Genomic DNA, 18,831 nt, shown 5'->3' on the forward strand with positions numbered 1-18,831 from the left:
GGCTTCCATAAATGTTTCTTCCCAAGACAAAAGAAATAAGACAAAATAGAAAACAAATTTTATTGAATGAACAGAAGTCCGAAAGTCTCCCTCCCATTTTTGGTTAACAATAGCATCAACCTACAAAAACCCTGCATTACATGACAAATCATTTTACGTAAAAAATAAAAATCCTTGAGCAGGTATGAACGTCTGCACACAAAGTTACAACTGCCAAGATGCATTTGGGCAAACAATTGAATAAACCAGAAAGAAAGGAAAAAAAAAACAAAAACGACTGCACATGGACACCTGAAAAGACTTGGATTGTTTGCTGGCATAGAGGTATATCATAAGGGCTGCCAGCAGTTTTCGGCACTTGCATCACCTTCATACAAAATTAAGAGAGCAGCACAGAAACAGCAGCAGTTTTAAGACTGAACAAGAAAAATAATTGCCAGCAGAACACTCTGTTCAGCCAGCTCATTGGGCTCAGGTTAAATGCAGCTTTATAAAACTGATTTTCACAAGTTTGTGTTATGAAGTCACTGCTCACCAGAGCACACAGGATAGGAAATCTGTTTCTGCATCCACAGAGCAAAAGCAGTAAATGTCCCTCTTCAAACCTTCCTTGCCACCAATTCTTCTCAGTCTAAAACAGGTATCTCACTATGGGAAAAGTAACTGGGATCTACCTACAAAACAGGATTATCTGACTCACAGAATTCTAATGACAACTAGATTGAGAATATACATTCATTTTGTTAATCTGACAAGGTTTTCTAACCTATGTAATTTCTCTCTTTTCAGTGGATATCAGCAGCCTTAACAAAATGGAATGCTAAAAAGGAAGGCAAATGTTTACTTCTATCCTTATACCATATGCAGTATAAGCCTTTTTATAAAGTCATATAGTACATTTTCATGCTTCTGAATATCAAGTATTTTCAATGAAATCTGTTTGTTGCATTGGCTAATTTCAATCTGCTGTTTTATTCTCACAGATCAGGATATAGTATAGTCATTTCAAAATAAGTGATTGATTTAGCTGTCATATCTGCTTTTGATTACAAAAGTACAATAATCTGTGCTTATCTGTCAGTTCATCTATCAGATGTCATCCACTGCAACCATATAATTCATAACTGATTTAAGGATTACAAAGCTGTATTTTATACCATATTTTCTATTTGTATGTATCCTAGGACTAATAAACCCCTACTCTGTGTTGATTAAAACTAACTTTGATGTATAAACTCTATTAACTAAAGTTCATTCTAATCATCTCCATCATAATCATTATAGCTCTGATACCCGCTGTTCCTTCTCTCATGAAGACTAGATTTTTTCCATGTAGATTCTGGATGGAAACCAGCACTGAAAGATCGACCCAGTCGTCCATGTTGTTTTTTAGAGATATTGTCTTCGCTTTCAGATTTGGCAATACCTTGTCCTTGTGTTAGGGATTGTTTATCCTGTCTGACACTTCCAAATGGAATATTCCAAGGACCAAATCTTTGCCAGTTAAGTCTCTGAAAGGCGATGATGCAATGAAGATTTCCTCCAACCTAATAAAATTTAAAAAGTTATTACAAATGTGCTTTCATGCTTAAGTAAATATTTGAAATAAAGATCTTTCTAGGTAACAGAATTCTTAAAAAAAAAAAAAAAAACCATCAGCAACAAACAAACCAACAACTATAGCAACACAAAACTATACCCACAAAACAAAAAACTTTGCTCAATCAATTCTGATAATTTCCCAGAGGTGCTGGAATGGGTGGTTGAGTCACCATCCCTGGAAGTGTTCAAGAAATGTTTAGATGTACTACTGAGGGACATGATTTAGTGCCAAAATAATGGTGGTAGGTGGATAGTTGGACTAGATGATCCTGGAGGTCTCTTCCAACCTTGGCCAGTCTATGATGCATCTGTCTTCTTTCTTATCTTTTTAAATAATCCATTTTACTCCTCATGGTATAGTACAACCTATCGCTAATACAACCTATGTTCTGCTAGTCTTTCTACTCTCCAGCCATCTTCACACAAATTGTCTGTTCTGGTCTCTTGTCATCATGTTGACACCATCTTCCATATTATCTCCACATTTCAAGTAATCTCTCCAGTGTATTATTTCAGACTTTCAACCTGCAAATTAAAAATAGAGTCCCCTCCCCCACACACAAGATAGAAGCATATCTATAGGAAAGAAATACAGTAATATATATAGTTATAATGATACATAAATAATACATAACAATATAAAGTTAATAGATGCACATACATTCTTCTGTCTGATACTCTACTGTATTTTCTTTCCAGACTACATGTAGCATCAAGAGGATTCAGAGGATCAGTCTATAATTTATCTGTAGAATATTTCCATACTTGCTGCAGCTGCATTTTAAGCCAACAAGGTTAAATATTTTTGCCAAACATATGGTATAGGCAGACAGCCTAGCATATGCCAGGCTACTGTTAAATCATGTCTTGGTCTGCAAGTAAACATTCGTGACTGCATGCAGGTACACACACTTGACTTTTTCTTTCTGCAATCACTTCATACAAAATTTTTAACTAAGTATGAATAGGTTTGCCAAAATTTATCACAAATTTTCTTCCTTCTAATTAGCATTTATCTTACCTTCTTTGTTTTCCGATGCTGCAGTCCTCTCTCTAGGTGTCGAATATCTAGGTACTCTGGATTTTGGGTGTTTAGGTCAGTGACAATATCTGCCCACCTACAAAGTAAGAGAACCTGAAGCCTCAAAACCATGCACCTCTCTTACATACAGAAGAATAGAAATCTGAGGTTTTAAACAGTCTTAAGAGGAATTTAAAGATAAGCAACTGTGTAAAAATATAAACACCCCTGTATTGGAGACATCAAGTTAGATATAAAAACTTAACTTTTAAATGGAAGCGTTCACAGATATTGTGCTGCTCTTAGTTAACAGCTTCCAAAATGAATAACTGCATCACAAGTCATTTGGTGAGTTGGCAAGCAACACAACAACTTTTGAAAGGAAGAAGCTAAATGTGCTTTTGGCAAAGAGAAAAGTTCCTTTTATTGTATTATACCTTTTGCTGTTGTATTGCATTTCAGTCAAATCCTTGTTTTCCTTATCCACTAAATGTTTCTACTAGATAGTTTTACCCATGAACAGAGTGGAAGAGTGGGTTAAGTCCCACCTCTAATAAACTATCAATTCAATCATTCCCCATCTACTCAGCTCTTCAGTTTCATAGTTCTTATTAGACCAGAGCAAATAAATATCCCTGTATTTTACACATCTTTATGTCTATATACCACTTTTTCAGTTCTTCAAATGTCAAATTACACATTTCTCTTTTATACCACCTTCCAAGTTCGGAAAACAGATTCCTGTCCCAACCTTTTTCCCATCCTACCTAATACACAGAACTTTTTGCTAGCTTTTGGTGGGACTGAGGAATGACTGTTTTTACCATGGTGACATCTGTTGTATTACAACAAGTTTGCATTTCTCATTTGTAATTCATACACCACAGGACAATGTTTGTCAGCAGGATGCATAGTATTATGTTTCTCAATACAGGAAACACATACATAGTGTGATTTTTTGTTTTGTTGCACTTAATCTCAACAGTCCAAAACATGCAGCTATTCACAACTGTGGATAGTCACATCACAAATCAAGAAAAAGACAAATTGAGTTTTAGGTACTCAGATCAATCTGTCTGTCTATATCAGATAAGTTCTTTCAAATAATCTTTCAAAATAGTTGAGAGAATAAAGAAAAGAAAAAGTAGTTTTGTGACTTCCTGCCCTCCCAACAGTTCTTTTCCTAATTCATTAGAAAAACCCTACTGCATAATAAACTGGCCTGCATGGCAGAACATATTTGTTAAAATTTTTGTTTTGGCCAAGGAACTTCTTTCCTGAGAAATATTATTCTTTTGCACTGTTCCTTTCCTTCCAGATATTAATACTAAACTCTACAAAATAGAACATCAAATAAAGCTGAGAAAACTGTTTAACAGTTATATTTGCCATGATAAATTAAATCACTGAAACTTCAATACAGAACCCTCTAGCTGCCCTAATCTGTACATCTAGTTTACTCACCAACTTCTAACGAACCAGACCTCATCATGAATATATTGGTTTTATGCATCTATAAACTAATGATGCAGCAGATTACAGGCTGTACCTATATCTAAACTAGATCTTGAGATATCCAGTGCTCAGTCAAGGTTCACACAGCCTACAAATCACAACTGATATGATCGCAGGCACATTACGTGTCTTCTCTGCTGACTGGTATAAGTTGTCACATCTAAGAGAAACAGGCTTTGGTTTTCCTCAGTCCTGCTACATCTAAAATTGCAAAGCTAGCCCTGAAGTCAAGATGAAGCTTCTCATTAAAGCAACTGCTTCTCTTAAAACTACAGTATATTCATTCAGTAGAAATGAATTCAGCAGAAAAGTCTGTTAGTGGCCCTTAATAGATACATAAAAATTGCTTGCTTTTTAAAAATGGCTAACTTAAAAATTCTTATGAAATGACATACCTTTTACAGTGTATCGTTGGATGTTTTCTGCTCGGCTCTCCAATTAAGATCCAATATTCTACTTCTTGCTGCAAAACACGACCTCTGTTCAATAGAAGATATAATGATAGTAAGACTTATTGTGCATACTAAAAAGAAAGAAAGATTAAAATCTCCATATAAATTACAGAGATTTTATATATATCTAAGCAAGACAGAAGTACTACTGCTTACTATTCAGAGAAAAGACAGATCTTCAAAATAGCTTTACTTAGTTGAAAGGCAATCTAGCGTAAGATCTAAATATAAACATACCTACAGGAATAGAAATAAGAGTTGTGAAAAGCCATGTGAGAGGGGAACAAACACTTTACCCCCCAGTTTTGACAGAACCATCAATTACCTCCTTCCACTATTTTTAAACTACAGCCCACCTAACAGTTATTATTAAAAGAAATAGGGTAACATATAGGAAAATAATTCCTAATTTCAGTCACTTCCTCCTGAGCACCTAATGTAAAAAAAAAAACGAAGCAAACCAACCCCTCAACTGATACTAATTCACATTTGTTTTCATACTAATTCACAGTTGCGAGCAACTTTCCAGAAATTCAAGGCCTGCAGTAACTGTTTCAGGGAAAGTTTGTGACAGACATTGGAGCAGACAGATGAGATACATAGGCCTGTGACTTCCTGTGTGTAATTATCCAATGAAAAGCTACTTCAGTTTCAATAGTAACAAAAGCTGACATTTTTCCTGACTAGGTAATAAACAGTATAAGGCCTTACTGCTTGCAACTATTTGCTTACTTATTCCTAACATTCCCTGTAAAGTAACAATGTACTCCATCATCCCATACCTGGTAAACTGAGACACAGGATAGATTGACTTACCTAAAATCACAACGGAAGTCTGTGGTTGAACTGGGAACCGAACCCAGGTCTCCCGAGTCTAAATCCAGCAACCTAAGATCATAGGAAGTCTATGGTTGACCTAAGAACTGTCTACTAAGCTCAGCCTGGCAATCTGTCTACCCATTTCACTTGAAGCTTAAATGTCTCTTAGTATTACAGTTAATCAAAAGCTTTTCTATAACTAGAATGCAAAAAATTATACAAGAATTACTACAAAATCTAATACCAGTGCCTCTGGAGTACTAACATGATTTTTCAGAGCAAGATGTTAGAAGACAGAAAGAAAACAGGATGCTCCTATGGTTTGAGCACCAGCCTAAAATAAGGTTGTAAAAGCTCCTTGAACTCATTACTTCATATTACATCTTTAGGAGAGATCTGTTGTTAAGAAATCAAATATTGACTTAAGTAGTAACAGTAGTGACTGAGAATCCATTTCAATCATGGGTAAAATACTATAATCACTGCGTTTGTTCACTACTAAGCAACATAAATTCAAACTAGATTTATAAAGCATCAGAAATTTCCACACACTGGATCACACTACTTTTTTTTAACTGCACTTTCAATCTAATTTGCACATTTTATTTATTACTTTAACTCTTTTACTCTTCCAGTGCATACTCTTAGCAAGTGATGGAGTAAGCAAGTCATTAACTGTTCAGTAATCTTAAGTAGATTAATGTGCTGAACTTCTATTTGGGCTACCCTTTTCACCCACATAGCATGTCACTGATTGAAACTTCAATTTAAAAAAATAAAATAAAATGAAACCGTAGAAAAAAAAAAAAAACACTACCACCTTATATATTCTTTTGTTCATATACTGACGAGGGAATTGAATGCACCCTCAGTAAGCTTGCAAATGGCAGCAAGTTGGGAGGAAGTGTTGATCTACCTGAGAGTAGGAAGGCCCTACAGAGAGATCTAGAAATGCAGGATCAACAGGCTGAGGCCAATTGTATGAACTTCAAAATGACCACGTGCTGGGTCCTGCATTTTGGTCACAACAACCCCATGCAACGCTACAGGCTTGAGGCAGAGTGGCTGGAAGGCTGTATGGAAGAAATGGACCTGCGGGTGTTAGTCTATAGGCAGATGAACATGAGCCATAAGTGTTCCCAGCTGGCCAAGAAGATCTATGGCATGCTGGCTTGCATCCGAAATAGTTAAGCCAGCAGGACTAGGGAGGTGACTGTCCCTCTGTACTCAGCACTACTGAAGCCACACCTCAAGTGCTGTGTTCAGTTTTGGGTCCCTCACTACAAGAAAGACATTTGAGACCCTGGAGCATGACCAGGAAAGGACAATGAAGCTGTGAAGTGTACACTCTTGAAGAGATCAAGACTTGAACAGATGAGGGAATTGGGATGCTTTAGCCTGTAGGAGACGCCATCACTCTATAAAGTTACCTGAAAGGAGGTTGTAGCGAGATAGGGATTGGCCTCTTCTCCTAGGTAACAGTGATAGAACAAGAAGTAATGGCCTCAACTTGCACCAAGGAAGTTTCAGGTTGGATATTAGGAGAAATTTATTCTCCAAAGTAGTGATGAGCCATTGGAACAGGCTGCCCTGGGTAGTGGCAGAATCACCATCCCTTGAGGTTTTAAAAAAAAAAAAAAAAAAAGAGTAGATGTGGCACTGAGGGACATGGTTTAGTGGGCATGGTAGTGATGGGTCACCAGTTGAACTACATGATCTCAGTGGTCTTTTTCAACCTCAACGATTCTATGAGTCTATAGAAATTTTCATTAATCCTTTGGTTACAGCCTTACACTGGGAACAGATTAGATTCAGGTGATGCACCCATACAGCTACCGCTCTAAATTCTAGAAGCAGAGTTAACACTTCTTCATTTCCTGATGTGTCACTACATATTTCAACACAGCCAAATCACCGACTGGTTGGTAAGCAAAGTGCAAGACTGAGGCTCACCTCACACCAGTGACTTACACTCTTCATTACATCTTCTTTCCTGCTATTGGGATCTGCTAATTTTGTCAGAGATTGTTTTCTTATGTTCATTGATACCATTACTAAATACTGATCAGCAGATGAACCTTGAGAAAGTGCAACAGAAAACCTCTGACACAGACTGTTCACAACCACTTAGAGACAGGAAAAACTATTTGTGTATGACTCTGTAAATGATGTACAAAGAAGAAAAACTACTCTCAGTATATCATATTGTAGCAAGTTAATAACATTACAAAGTCTCAGATGAAGTTCGCTAGAGCTGAAAAATGTCAATCTTGAGGAAATTTGTGGTTTTACGCAGAATTCAACCTAATATAATCAATGTCATCAATTTCCATTTAAACCTATATTTAATTGAAACTCATATTGATTGTTCCATTATTTTATCCTGAGTAATGTCAAATTACTGACAAATCTGAAATTAAAATCATATTTTTATTCTAAAACAACTGTCATATTACATTTTCCCTGGTCTTCAAGAAGTATTTCAGCATTACAATAGTCGGTTATAAAAGCCAAACATACTATGACAGAAACCTCTTCAAGCTTCTCACCACCTCTCTTTTCAAGATTCCTGGTAACAAATTATTCAGATAGTTTTACTTCTTTTTCTAAGCTTTACACTCCAATTTTGCCATCATTCTTAGTCAACACTGCAAACATATATAAGTCCGTTAATAAAAGTACTACAAGATCCCCTGTTCTCACCATAAACAAATATTTGTTTCAGCATTTGCAGATTTCATCATGTCTATTCCATATTGGATTAGTACCACTGCAAAGCTTTTTACTTCTGGTTCCTAAGTCATACATTGCACTTCCACCTTGCCTTTTTGTGTGTGTGTGTGTGTGTTGTTGTTTTTTTTTTCCAGACTTGCTACTTGTCCTTCCTTTAAGTAACTACTCCATACAAATACACATCTTTCAGTGACTTCTAACTACCACTGATGGTTTTCTGTTTAAGTTCTCTCAATCTAGCTTGCTCAGCTGTTTTTAGCTTTAACTCATTTCTTTAAGAATACAGAGTGTTTCGCTAGTTCAGACACAAATGCTTTCACAACATACACAATATTACTAAAGGAGAAAAATGGTATCAACTTGCAGTAAGCTTTTCTGTACATTTGTCCACTAAAATAAGCATAAGCATCCAACCTTACCTATATGCTTTACTAGCTTTTACTGGGGTTGCTTCAAATCCAATTGGACAAAAATAATGGTTTTGGCAATGGTAGATGTAGGCCATTGATTCATCTTTCAATCCACGTGTTAGCTTTGCAAGAGCCCCCACAGCTACAAAAGAAAGTTGATGTTACAGCTCGGAGTGCTTTGGATCCAGCAAACATATTCAACAACAACAAAGTTGTACTTCCTACTATAAAATAGTCACATCACTTATTTTTTTTTAAATTAGAGTATGTGCTCTGACAGGAACATGCAAAATAGTGTTGATTCAAAACTTTTGACCTAGTGTTTTATTTCTGTCTTGGTACAAAATAAGTTAGCACCTTCCACAGACTGTGCTAAGGAAGTGGAATATGAAGTATGTAAATACATCAAAATCATACCAACCTCAGAGTGAAAAACCTGTTCAGAGTATCTAATCTAAATCTCCACTGTCTTAGTTTAAAACAATTTGCCCTTGCCCCATCGTTATCATGGTATACAACCATCACTATCAGTGAGAACAGCTTCAGAAAATTATTTTTAGAAATACAAAACGTTTAATTTAGTTAAATTTAGTTATTATATTAATACTCTGATGTTGTACATTCTAAATTTTTATACACAGATTTCCAAAATGTTGAAATAATAATAATTTTTAAAAATTGCTGCTTCTCCAATATTACAGCAAACACAGCCAGGAAACCTGGCTACTTTAAAATTCTACAGCACAGGATATCTTAATTATTTTTAAATTTCAAATGAAAGCGTTCACAAAATATGAGAAAAAAAATGAAATCAGAAAACATCAGGCAATTCGGAGCTACTTGATAGATTACCTGAAACAGAAGCAATAAATAATTTGCCCTGCCAAATGCAGTACATTGCAGATTTTTTTCAATTTATATACAGTAAGGTGAATGTTTTAGGATTAGCTACTTACCAGTTTCTCCAGCTGTCTTGTTCTTTCCATGAGGTTTATACAGAACATACGAGCACCCCTTGATATGGAAGTGATCATTTATTTGCCTAAACCATCTGAAACAGTAAGTTTAAAGATTGCAGTAACTCAAGAATTATTAAATGCAATTTTATTTTTTCCTCACTTCCCTGCTTGACAGTTTAGAAAAGAAGTTACAGTGTGCTACTAAGTACCCATAACACTAGTATATGGACTGCAAATTACCACAACACAAACAAATCATTCTAGGAAGGTAAATAAATACTCAAAGCTTTTTCCTTTGCTTTCTCAGACCTTTTATGGAATGCATAATTAGCAAAGCATTGGATTTAGAAACTTAGCCCTATTCTGTTCATCCCTTTTGCATCTAATTTTCAGTTATTCAACCTTCAGAAAGGCCCAAGCTCTGTATTGCCAAGTTCCAGCCATGATTTGTAAAGCACACAGTAGGAATCTTCTAAAACATTAGAAGACAAGAGACTTCAGTAGGACTTTCTGCATATCACACTGGGCTTCTGTCATATACTTCATGTTCCCAAAGCATTACATGAATCCAGTGCCAGAACTCCTCACAGCAGCAAGTGACAGCAGGTCTTTCTAAAATATTCACTTCATCTTGCAGCGCTAGAAGATTCAAATTCATGTTCCCTCATGATTGAGATATCTTAAAATTATGTTAGGATGAGTTTGTCTCTCAGCCCTCCTGTTTTCCAGTCAGCCATATGTTTAAAAATTATTTGACTAGGAAAAAAAAAAAACAAAACACTAAAAAAGTGCTTTTCTATAGCACTTTGGGCACTCACAGGCAAAAAGAAAGAATGCCAAGTTACACTTTCTGCTGTACAGACTGTTACCATAAAGTGGCAGAATATCCTATAAGCTTGTTCTGAAAGGGTTGACATATTCCTAAGAGATAAAAAAAAAAAAAAAAAAAAAAAAAAAAAATTGGGTCTGAGTCTTCTCAGGCAGAGAAGGAAGTTCTAACGACACTTCAATGATCTAGACAGTACGCCACTATTTAAGAACAGACTGCTGCCACGTTTTCAAAACAAGCACCCACATTCTGTGACAAATCATATACATTGCCTTTAAAGAACATCAAATAGATGAAATATGATTCACGGAGCTATTAAGAAAACTGCAAAATTTTTCAATCTTATACAAAAATTTTTCAGTCTTTGGCATGCGGGTAACACACCAAGGCCTTTTCAAGACGTTCAAATCTCATAGCCTCATTTAATTCTAAAAGTTTTTATGAGTTCCATAAAACAAAGAAAAGGCATAGATTTTAGAGCTTACTCCTCAAGATCAGAAAGCAGCAGAGCAGAAATAAGAGAACTTAAAAGTCCAGGACTTCTGCGGCTCCAGCCCTATCTTTCCCCCTCAAACTCATCCTGAAGAGTTCTGCTGCAGCAAAGGATCAAATGAACTCATTTCAATTCTCAATTTTATTTTTTACATAAAGCTACTATTAAAACAAGTTTTAATGATACCAATAAGCACTTAAGAAGCATTTTCAAAAACAGGAAAATGAGAGTCAATAAATTTCCTAACCAGGAAATTGTATTTGCTGAAATGTTTCCACTAAGCAAACTGAATTAAAAAAATTAAACACTTTAATTTACATTCTCATGATCTGTGTAACATCACATCATACGTAACAGCTAGCATAAAAACTCTTCACACATTCTCAGAGCACCCATGTATGCTCTGCTGCTCTACAATCTAACATATGCCAGTCACAACTTCTTTCCTTTCTTAATAAATGAATCTTTAGATGTATCTTTAGATGTTTTACGATTTAGTTTATATCATGTTAGTTTTCCATGTAATAACTATTTGGCTGCATCAAAAGAACTGAGCTTACCTCATTAAAGTTGTATTTCCAGTGAAGGGACCAAACCTAATCTCCTCAAATGGGGGTTGAAAACCCAAAATATGCAAAGCTTCTTCTTGAGTAATAGGTGGTAAACTGGGAAAAAAAAAAAAAAAAAAAAAAGTTTTATTAAATAAAGTAATTGACACCACATTTTAGATTCTCTAGAGGCAAATGGGTGTCCATGTGTGACTCACCTGCCAGCCCCCAGTGTACTATACAAGAAATTCCAGCAAGACACTAATGAAGAAATTCCACAAGAAGTCTTGTACTGAGGTCGACTAATACAATACCTAAATCAACAGCAACAACAAATGCATCAGTAAACATTCTTGATCCAGTTACACACATGCGAACAATGTGAACTTCTTTGCTTTGTGCCATGCCACTGAGGGACCAGGCTATACTAAATCTTTTACTTCACTTCTACAGAAAAGCACATCCTTTCAGAAAAAAAAAAAAAGAAAAAGAAAAAATACTAATAAATTCACTAATGTTTGTCAGATATTACTACCCTATCTCATAAAAAGCAGCTAAATTTCTAACAGCCCTACAGAAGTTCCATACAAATGATCCTGTAAAAATATACAACATGTTTTCTAAAGATATGAATTTTTAGTAAACTGCATTTCCAACTATTTACTAGTAAATGACATTCTGGGTTGCAGATTCCCTAATCTAACTCCAACTCTGTGATGTAAGAGACATATGGTAAGAACCAGATGAATTCATTAAATTAACTGTGTTCATACAATATACAAAGACTGTATAGAATTGACAGATTTTTACCTAGCGTTTCAAACTTAAAAGAAAAATCAGGAATGATATATCAGTACTATGCTTCACATTAGTTTTTGCCTGACCTTGCCAGCAAACTTGCATTGTTTTAAGCACTTCACTTCCACACAAATTTGTTTTAATATGGAATCAAAAGTTGTTTACAAAAATAAGAAAAGGCTTTAGGACTTCTGCAGATGAGAAGCTCTCATTCTTTCCTTCTTTTAGAAAGTATGAAATTTGGAGTACATACATTTAGCGCACACAGTACATAAAGTCTTTCTAGTAAAATACAATTAAGATTTTTTTTTAAGAAGTTTTAGATAATAAGCAACAGTGTTTACCAACAAACTGCATGGGGATAATCTTAAATACATGTCATAAATACTACCATCTTCGGAGGTCCAACACTTTTCTTTCCTTCACATCTTCAAGAGCAGAGAGCTGAGGACACTCCTTGTATTGTTTGCTTTTTTTGTCTGAGGACTTTTTCTTTGCCACTTGTTTCTTCATGTTGCCTGTGAAGAAGATTTCAGAAACAAATTAATACCTTTGTTACCTTTTATATCTTATTCCTTAAGTACTGTTAGAAATGCACCTTAAACAACAGATGCTGGCTGTGTAATTGCAAACTGGGACTAAACACTTTGATGAAAGGTCAAATAATCAATCAAGACTTTCAAAGGATTTGTAAATACTGAAGAACCCATTTGCTATATAAGCAACTTTTTTTTTTTTTTTAAGAGAATTAAAAATGATCTGCTCAACTAATCTGAGAAAGCAGTCAATCTGATTACTCTCTCCCTGAGTTACATCAGCTGTCCCAGAAATACATTCTCTGAAAGCTGAAAATATGTTACCAAACTAAAAGACAGCCTAACTCAAACTTCTCATCACATAACATTAAATGTATAGGAAAATATAATTAAACATTTGCTTTTCACAGCCAATCTACTTTTTTTTTTTTTAACTTTACTTTTCACAACCAGCTACTCTTTCTGATGAAAGCTTACGGGCAAAGTCAGAGAGAATAATACATTCTGTTTAAGTCACTAAGGTAGTGGAACAGCAAAAAATAGTTGAAGTATTTAACCTATTTGGAAGCCACCATATCCAAATAAAACGTACTATCTGTATTTTATTTTTGGCTAAATTGCCCATCTGGCAAGATGTAATCATTGCTTCTTAATTTTATTTGAGCATTACACATCATCACATTAAAATACAACAGAAATTTGCTAAAAATGTTCACGTTTTGCTAAACTGTTTTCACAATGAGGTGGGTAACACAGCTATTTGACTAGCTAGTCAACAGAACAACGAAAAAGCAGCTGTAGATAAGCAGAGGGATTACAAAACAAAGAAAAGCATGCAGATATGGGTGCTTGATTCACAGCTGCAATCTGAGAGAAAGAACACAGGTGGCAGTAAAGCCAGTTGTAATGGAACTGGCTCCTTAACACTGTATGCATATAGAGAATCAAAACATACAATTTTGTTACAGAAACAAACTGCTCTTCTAGATACCCTATAATGATCTAATTTACTTCTTGTAAGGACTAAAGCACACCTTTAATTTCCAAACATACCTCTGAAGTACCTGGCAGCAATCCAACTGACAAAACTGTACTTAGCAGGCAAAAATAAACACTGCAAAATTCATCAGATTCTACTAACCAGAGCCACCAAAGCCACCACACACAGTTAAGTACAAGCCAGTCTTGTTTGATGGCCACTTACATTTGGCTTTCACCCCTCCCACCTCACTCTCCCTTTTGCTGATGAGCAAGTTGTTTGAAATGACGTACAAGCTCTCCTGTAGCAGTCCATCAAGAAATACATGTCTTAACCATGCCCCTTCACAAGCAAGTACCGAAAAGCAATCCTTCCTTTACCACATCACACATCACCATCTCACCTGCTTTGTTTTTATGATTCGCAGTCACGCTGTTGAATTCTGATTTGTCAATTTCCCATGCCAGCGGAAGCTTTCCAAGGCTGCCAGACAAGGTTTCCAAGTTAGCATCTTCACTGTAGATTATCTCTGAAGCACCAGTTTGAATGCCCAGCAAGCTAGGTGTGTTATTTCCAACATTTAAGGCAGCACTGCTTGACAGGCAGGCACTAACTGAAGCACTTGGGCTTTTACAAATAGATGTGACTCTGTTTAAAAAAGCATAGTCTGAGCAAATGGTATAAAATTTCTCTCGTGTATGAGTCACAGGACATCCCCATGGGTAATGTCCACCTCCCCTGGACACCAAAGAAACAGTGGAGGCATCTGAGATGCAGTACGACTTTATAGGATCATGAAGAGAAGCTTCTGAGGATTCTTTCCCAGGTTTCTTTTCAGTGTTTCCATTGTTTCCAGAACCATTCTCCTTTTCATCTTCTGAGATGTGAGGCATTGAATAATATTGGAAGTGTCTTGTACTGCAAGGAACGGTTTTGTTTATTTTTAATTACCACATAGTTTGCATCACTGCCTCCATTGCTACCGCAAGCTGAGGTACCTGGAAGAAAACGAGAGGTCTCAGTCAACTTAAAAACACACACCAGGCTTATTTCTGAATACATATCCCAACAAACCTGAAACATCTTTCAAGATACACCCAAACACACATCCTGTCTTCTCCTAAACATCTCCAGAATTCTAGAAATGGTACTTATTTTATCATCGCTGAAGCATCAACTGCACATGCTATAGTGATGCTATGATGACGACATCATGAGTAAATACACACATAATTGTGCCTGATCATTTCTGCTCCTTTAAGGTCACAATATCTCTCATGGATATAGCGCAAAACAACTTAAACAAACAAACAAATGGTCACTGAATTTGGAAGAATTCTGCATAGTTCTCAGGCAAGCAAAGCTTAAGCTTACATGGCCGATTACCTCTGCTTATTGCAAACTGCCAGTACTGGAACCAGCCTGTTCAATGCTTTCCTTGTGCAACTATTAAGGGCTCCCTTTTATTTTCAGCGTGCCTCTCATTCTTCAAAAAGTGCAAAAGAAGAGTGCCTGGCTTTGTTGACAGCAGCTAAGAATTCTCAAAACCACATTTATCAGGCTGGATCGCTTTTGATTATCTGTCTTTAAAAAGCAAATCGGTTGTATTTGCTATGCATCATGTCAGCAACTCTCACGTACGAGCACAAACACGCTCCACAGACGGAAACCCGGCACCCAGCAGGCAGGAGCTCCACTCCGCACCCCCACGTCTGGTCACGGAGCGCAGCCGACAGCATTCGAGCCCTCCCCTGCCACAAACGCGCCCGCAAACAACCGCCAGCGGTGCCCTGCAGAAGGCAGCGACACAACCGCAGCGAGGCCGCGCAGCCTCCACTCTGCTCCAGAGCCAACAGCCGCGAGCGGAAAATGACGGGCCCACCGCGGGGCTGGGACTCGCCGGAAAGGCCTGCTGCACAGAGGAGAGAGGGCCAAAGAGGGGAAAGGCCGTGCGGCTGCGGCAGTGCGGCCCCGGCCCGTTACCTGCGCGGCGCCCGCCGGAAACAAACGCAGTGCGCGACGCGGAGGAGGGGGGGAGAAACCACAGCGAGCGCTCACCTGCGCCCCCGCCGCCCCCCGCCTTCTAGCGCCGCCGCCGCCGCCGCCGCCGCCGCCGTCGGGCGGCACCACCTGCCGCATCACGCCGGGGAGGCGGATTGCGGCGTCCTCACTGCTGGTGCCGCGAGCTCTCGAGGCTGGCACGGCGGAGCCGCCCGCGTGTTTCCCGGCGTGGCGCCGGCAGAGCCTCGGTGCCGGAGAGAGGCGCCTTCGCTGCTCCGGTGTCCCCCTGCCCTCCCCCAGGTTTGCGCCCTCGTGGTCTCGTCCGATGGAGACCGCTTGCCTATGCTTGAGCTGAGAGCTTGAGTTGCGGCCTCGCGGCCTCCTGCTGCCCTAAGCCAGCGTCAGTTTGAAGTGCAACATGCTGATGGCAAGCCCTTGTCTCAGTCTTATAAAGCAGCGAAATCTTCGCATCTCAAAGTGTAGGAGCATAAACCAGCCGTGGGTTCCTGCTGTGAACCAGGTGCAGACATCCGAGTCTGTCCTTTTGTTCCGAGCTCCTGCTAGTTCTCTCTGGCTGCAGTGAGATCAGCGCAGCACAAGCGTGACTGTAGTGCCTCGAGAAAAGATTATTTCAGAAAGCGATGTCTGGAGGTGCTGGAAATATTTCACGTAATCATAGAATTGTAGGGGTAGAAGGGACATATGGACATCATCAAGTCCAACCCAATTCTAAAGCAGTTCCCTACAGCAGGTCACAGAGGAAAGCATCTGGAGGGGTCTTGAATTATCTCCAGAGAAAGAGACTCCACCATCTCTCTGGGCAGCCTGTTCCAGTGCTCTGTCATCCTCACAGTAAAGTTTGTCCCTGTATTCTTATGGAAATTCCTATATTTCAGTTTGTGCCTATCGCCCCTTGTTCTATTGCTGCACACCACTGAAAAGAGTCTAGTCCTGTCCACTTGACTGCTGCACTTCAGATATTTATCAACAGTGATAAGATCAACTCTCAGTCTTCTACAGGCTGAGCAGTCGCAGGTCTCTCAGCCTTTCCTCATAAGGGAGATACTTAAGGCCCCTAACCATCTTTGTGGCCCTCCGCTGGACTCTCTCCAGAAGTTCTCTATTTTTCTTTCACTGAGGAGCCTGGAACTGGACACAGCACTCTGGATGTGGACTCACCAGGGTAGGGTAGAGGAGGATAATCACCTCCCTTAACTTGCTGGCCACACTCTTTTTTGTAAAATCCAGGATACCTCTGGTCTTCTTGGCAGTTACTGTATTTTCAACATACAGTGACTCTGAAGATGTGAATTCAGGGGGAGGGAAGAGACACTTGGGAGACTGCCACAACTATTTAAAAATTATCTATATTAAAATAATCATATTTGTTCCATTAAATGATCACTTACATGGCTAACTATGTACTAGAATAATAATAATAAAAAAAAAAAATCAGAAAGATCATAAGTTACAGCATTTTGCTGAGACAAGATTCAGTTCTACTACAGCATAGTGCCCCCAGACTACAGAGCCCTAACGCATGCAGTAGCATCTGTGAGCACTGCTGTGAATAACTGAACTAAGAATCAAATCTCCAGCATCAGAGTTAAATGGTAGTTTTCAGTGATTAATTAGAGCAAAGTGTCAGAAGTCTTATAATGTTTGCTGGCAGATCCAAGTTTGTAACAAAACCCATATCAAATTCAGGATTTTATGTGGCTCCATCCAGAAGCGATGTACCTCGACTGGAGAACAGAATCCCTTGTGTCCTTGCCAGCTGGAAGCCTGTTGAGCCCGTCGGCCAACTGCTTTTGAAGGAGTTAAACAATTCTGCCTCCAAAACATTTTTCTTTGAGCCAAATTACAGGCATTAGGATAGCAGCAGTGTTGGCTTTGCCAGCCAGAACTAAAATTAGCTTGTGTGATTTATTTTACAGCTTGTTTGGGTGCTGACAAATAGTGCCAGATCTGTACACAGACTCCCTGAGCTGTATTTGTATGGAGGAAGAAAAATGGGAGGAGAGAAAGACAGAAGGGACAGAAGGGGGGGGGGGGAAGGGGAAAGGTAAAGTGTGTCACCTTTACTACACTGCTGCTGTGCTTTCCTTAACGAGCCAATACCTCCTTATAAGAAGAGGCAGTACATTCTTTGATTTCTACAGTTACGAAATTTATTTTAAAATAAATATAAGGCTGTTAGCTTCTTTCACACGGCAAAGCATAAGCTGAGGAGGAATGTGATTTCTGTCTGCAAAATACATCAAGAAGGTAAAGGTAGGTAAGAGAGAGGAGCTAAATCACTGCAGACATAAAATGCAACCTGTGTCAATTTTTAGATTAGGGGTTGGAAGTCTTTAACTGCTGATAGAATGCAATCCTGAAAAGTCATGCCAACAGGAACAGCAGGAAGTAAAAATTATATTTTTAAAGCTTGACAATTTTTCTAAGGCATCTTTTGATGAAGTTGCTCATTAAAAATTATTAAAATCATGGCCTGTGATTTCCTCAAAGCAATTGATTTATTATGTGTGTGTGGTTTTTTTATATATATATATATGCAAACATATTTGCAGTATTTCAAAATGTAAAATTTCTTCAAAATTCAAGACTGATAATGAGGTTCAACATTCTGTATTGCTTGCCTTAAGACAAGGAAAACTATGAAGAGAAATTGTAAGTATCTGTTGTGACTGAAGCTCTTCCACAAAGCTTTCATTTTGAGAATATTACCATGGTTAGATGACAAAAGAAAAAAAACATTTTGGTATATATGTATACATAAGCAGTTATATATGTATATATAGAATGACAGTGTCTCATGCTCTCTTTCTGTACTTGCTCTTCTGTGCAAATGGAGCTGCTCTGCTTTCAGTCTGGCACTAGCTATAAGCACTTTCAAGAAACAGGGGATTCTTTTTAAACATCTCAAGCCTCATTTCAAGCCCTAATAGCCTCAAGCCTCTGATAGGTTAAATACCCTGTTAACCTTTTCCATGGTGTCTTCCATCCAGGTTTTCCTTACTCAATATTTGTTAAGAAATATTCTAAAGAATCATAGGATCATAGAATGACTTGGGTTGGAACAGTGCAGTTCCATTCCCCTGTTGTGGGCAGGGTTGCCACCCACTGGATCAGG

General features: G+C 38.0%; 1 protein-coding gene across 4 annotated transcripts; it reads right to left on the bottom strand.

Moving 5' to 3' along the window:
• Nucleotides 1–46: 46 nt before the first annotated feature.
• Nucleotides 47–15,888, bottom strand: BIVM (basic, immunoglobulin-like variable motif containing). Of its 4 annotated transcripts, none has more exons than XM_085215540.1 (11): nucleotides 15,753–15,888; nucleotides 14,098–14,692; nucleotides 12,571–12,697; nucleotides 11,600–11,695; nucleotides 11,394–11,498; nucleotides 9,509–9,603; nucleotides 8,562–8,694; nucleotides 5,407–5,478; nucleotides 4,534–4,617; nucleotides 2,624–2,720; nucleotides 47–1,547 (listed from the first exon to the last, which is right to left on the bottom strand). In XM_085215540.1, the coding sequence occupies exons 2-11, from the start codon at nucleotides 14,585–14,587 to the stop codon at nucleotides 1,257–1,259; spliced, it is 1,590 nt and encodes a 529-aa protein (XP_085071666.1). In that variant the 5' UTR covers nucleotides 14,588–14,692; nucleotides 15,753–15,888; the 3' UTR covers nucleotides 47–1,256. The 4 variants fall into 4 exon arrangements, with proteins under 4 accessions (XP_085071666.1, XP_085071665.1, XP_085071667.1 ...); XM_085215539.1 differs by having other exon boundaries at nucleotides 15,678–15,806; XM_085215541.1 differs by lacking the exon at nucleotides 15,753–15,888 and adding an exon at nucleotides 15,336–15,471.
• Between the last annotated feature and the right edge of the window lie 2,943 nt (nucleotides 15,889–18,831).

Source organism: Meleagris gallopavo, chromosome 1 (assembly GCF_905368555.1).
Source record: "Meleagris gallopavo chromosome 1, MGAL_WU_HG_1.1, whole genome shotgun sequence".
Classification (NCBI taxonomy): domain Eukaryota; kingdom Metazoa; phylum Chordata; class Aves; order Galliformes; family Phasianidae; genus Meleagris; species Meleagris gallopavo.

Excerpts from the sequence above, each read along its gene's own strand:
- BIVM (XM_085215540.1), bottom strand. The coding sequence starts at position 14,587 with ATGCCTCACATCTCAGAAGATGAAAAGGAGAATGGTTCTGGAAACAAT. Across the intron at positions 9,604-11,393 it reads GGAAATACAACTTTAATGAG|ATGGTTTAGGCAAATAAATG; the intron begins GTAAGCTCAGTT and ends TTACTGTTTCAG. Across the intron at positions 4,618-5,406 it reads GACTTCCGTTGTGATTTTAG|AGGTCGTGTTTTGCAGCAAG; the intron begins GTAAGTCAATCT and ends TCTATTGAACAG.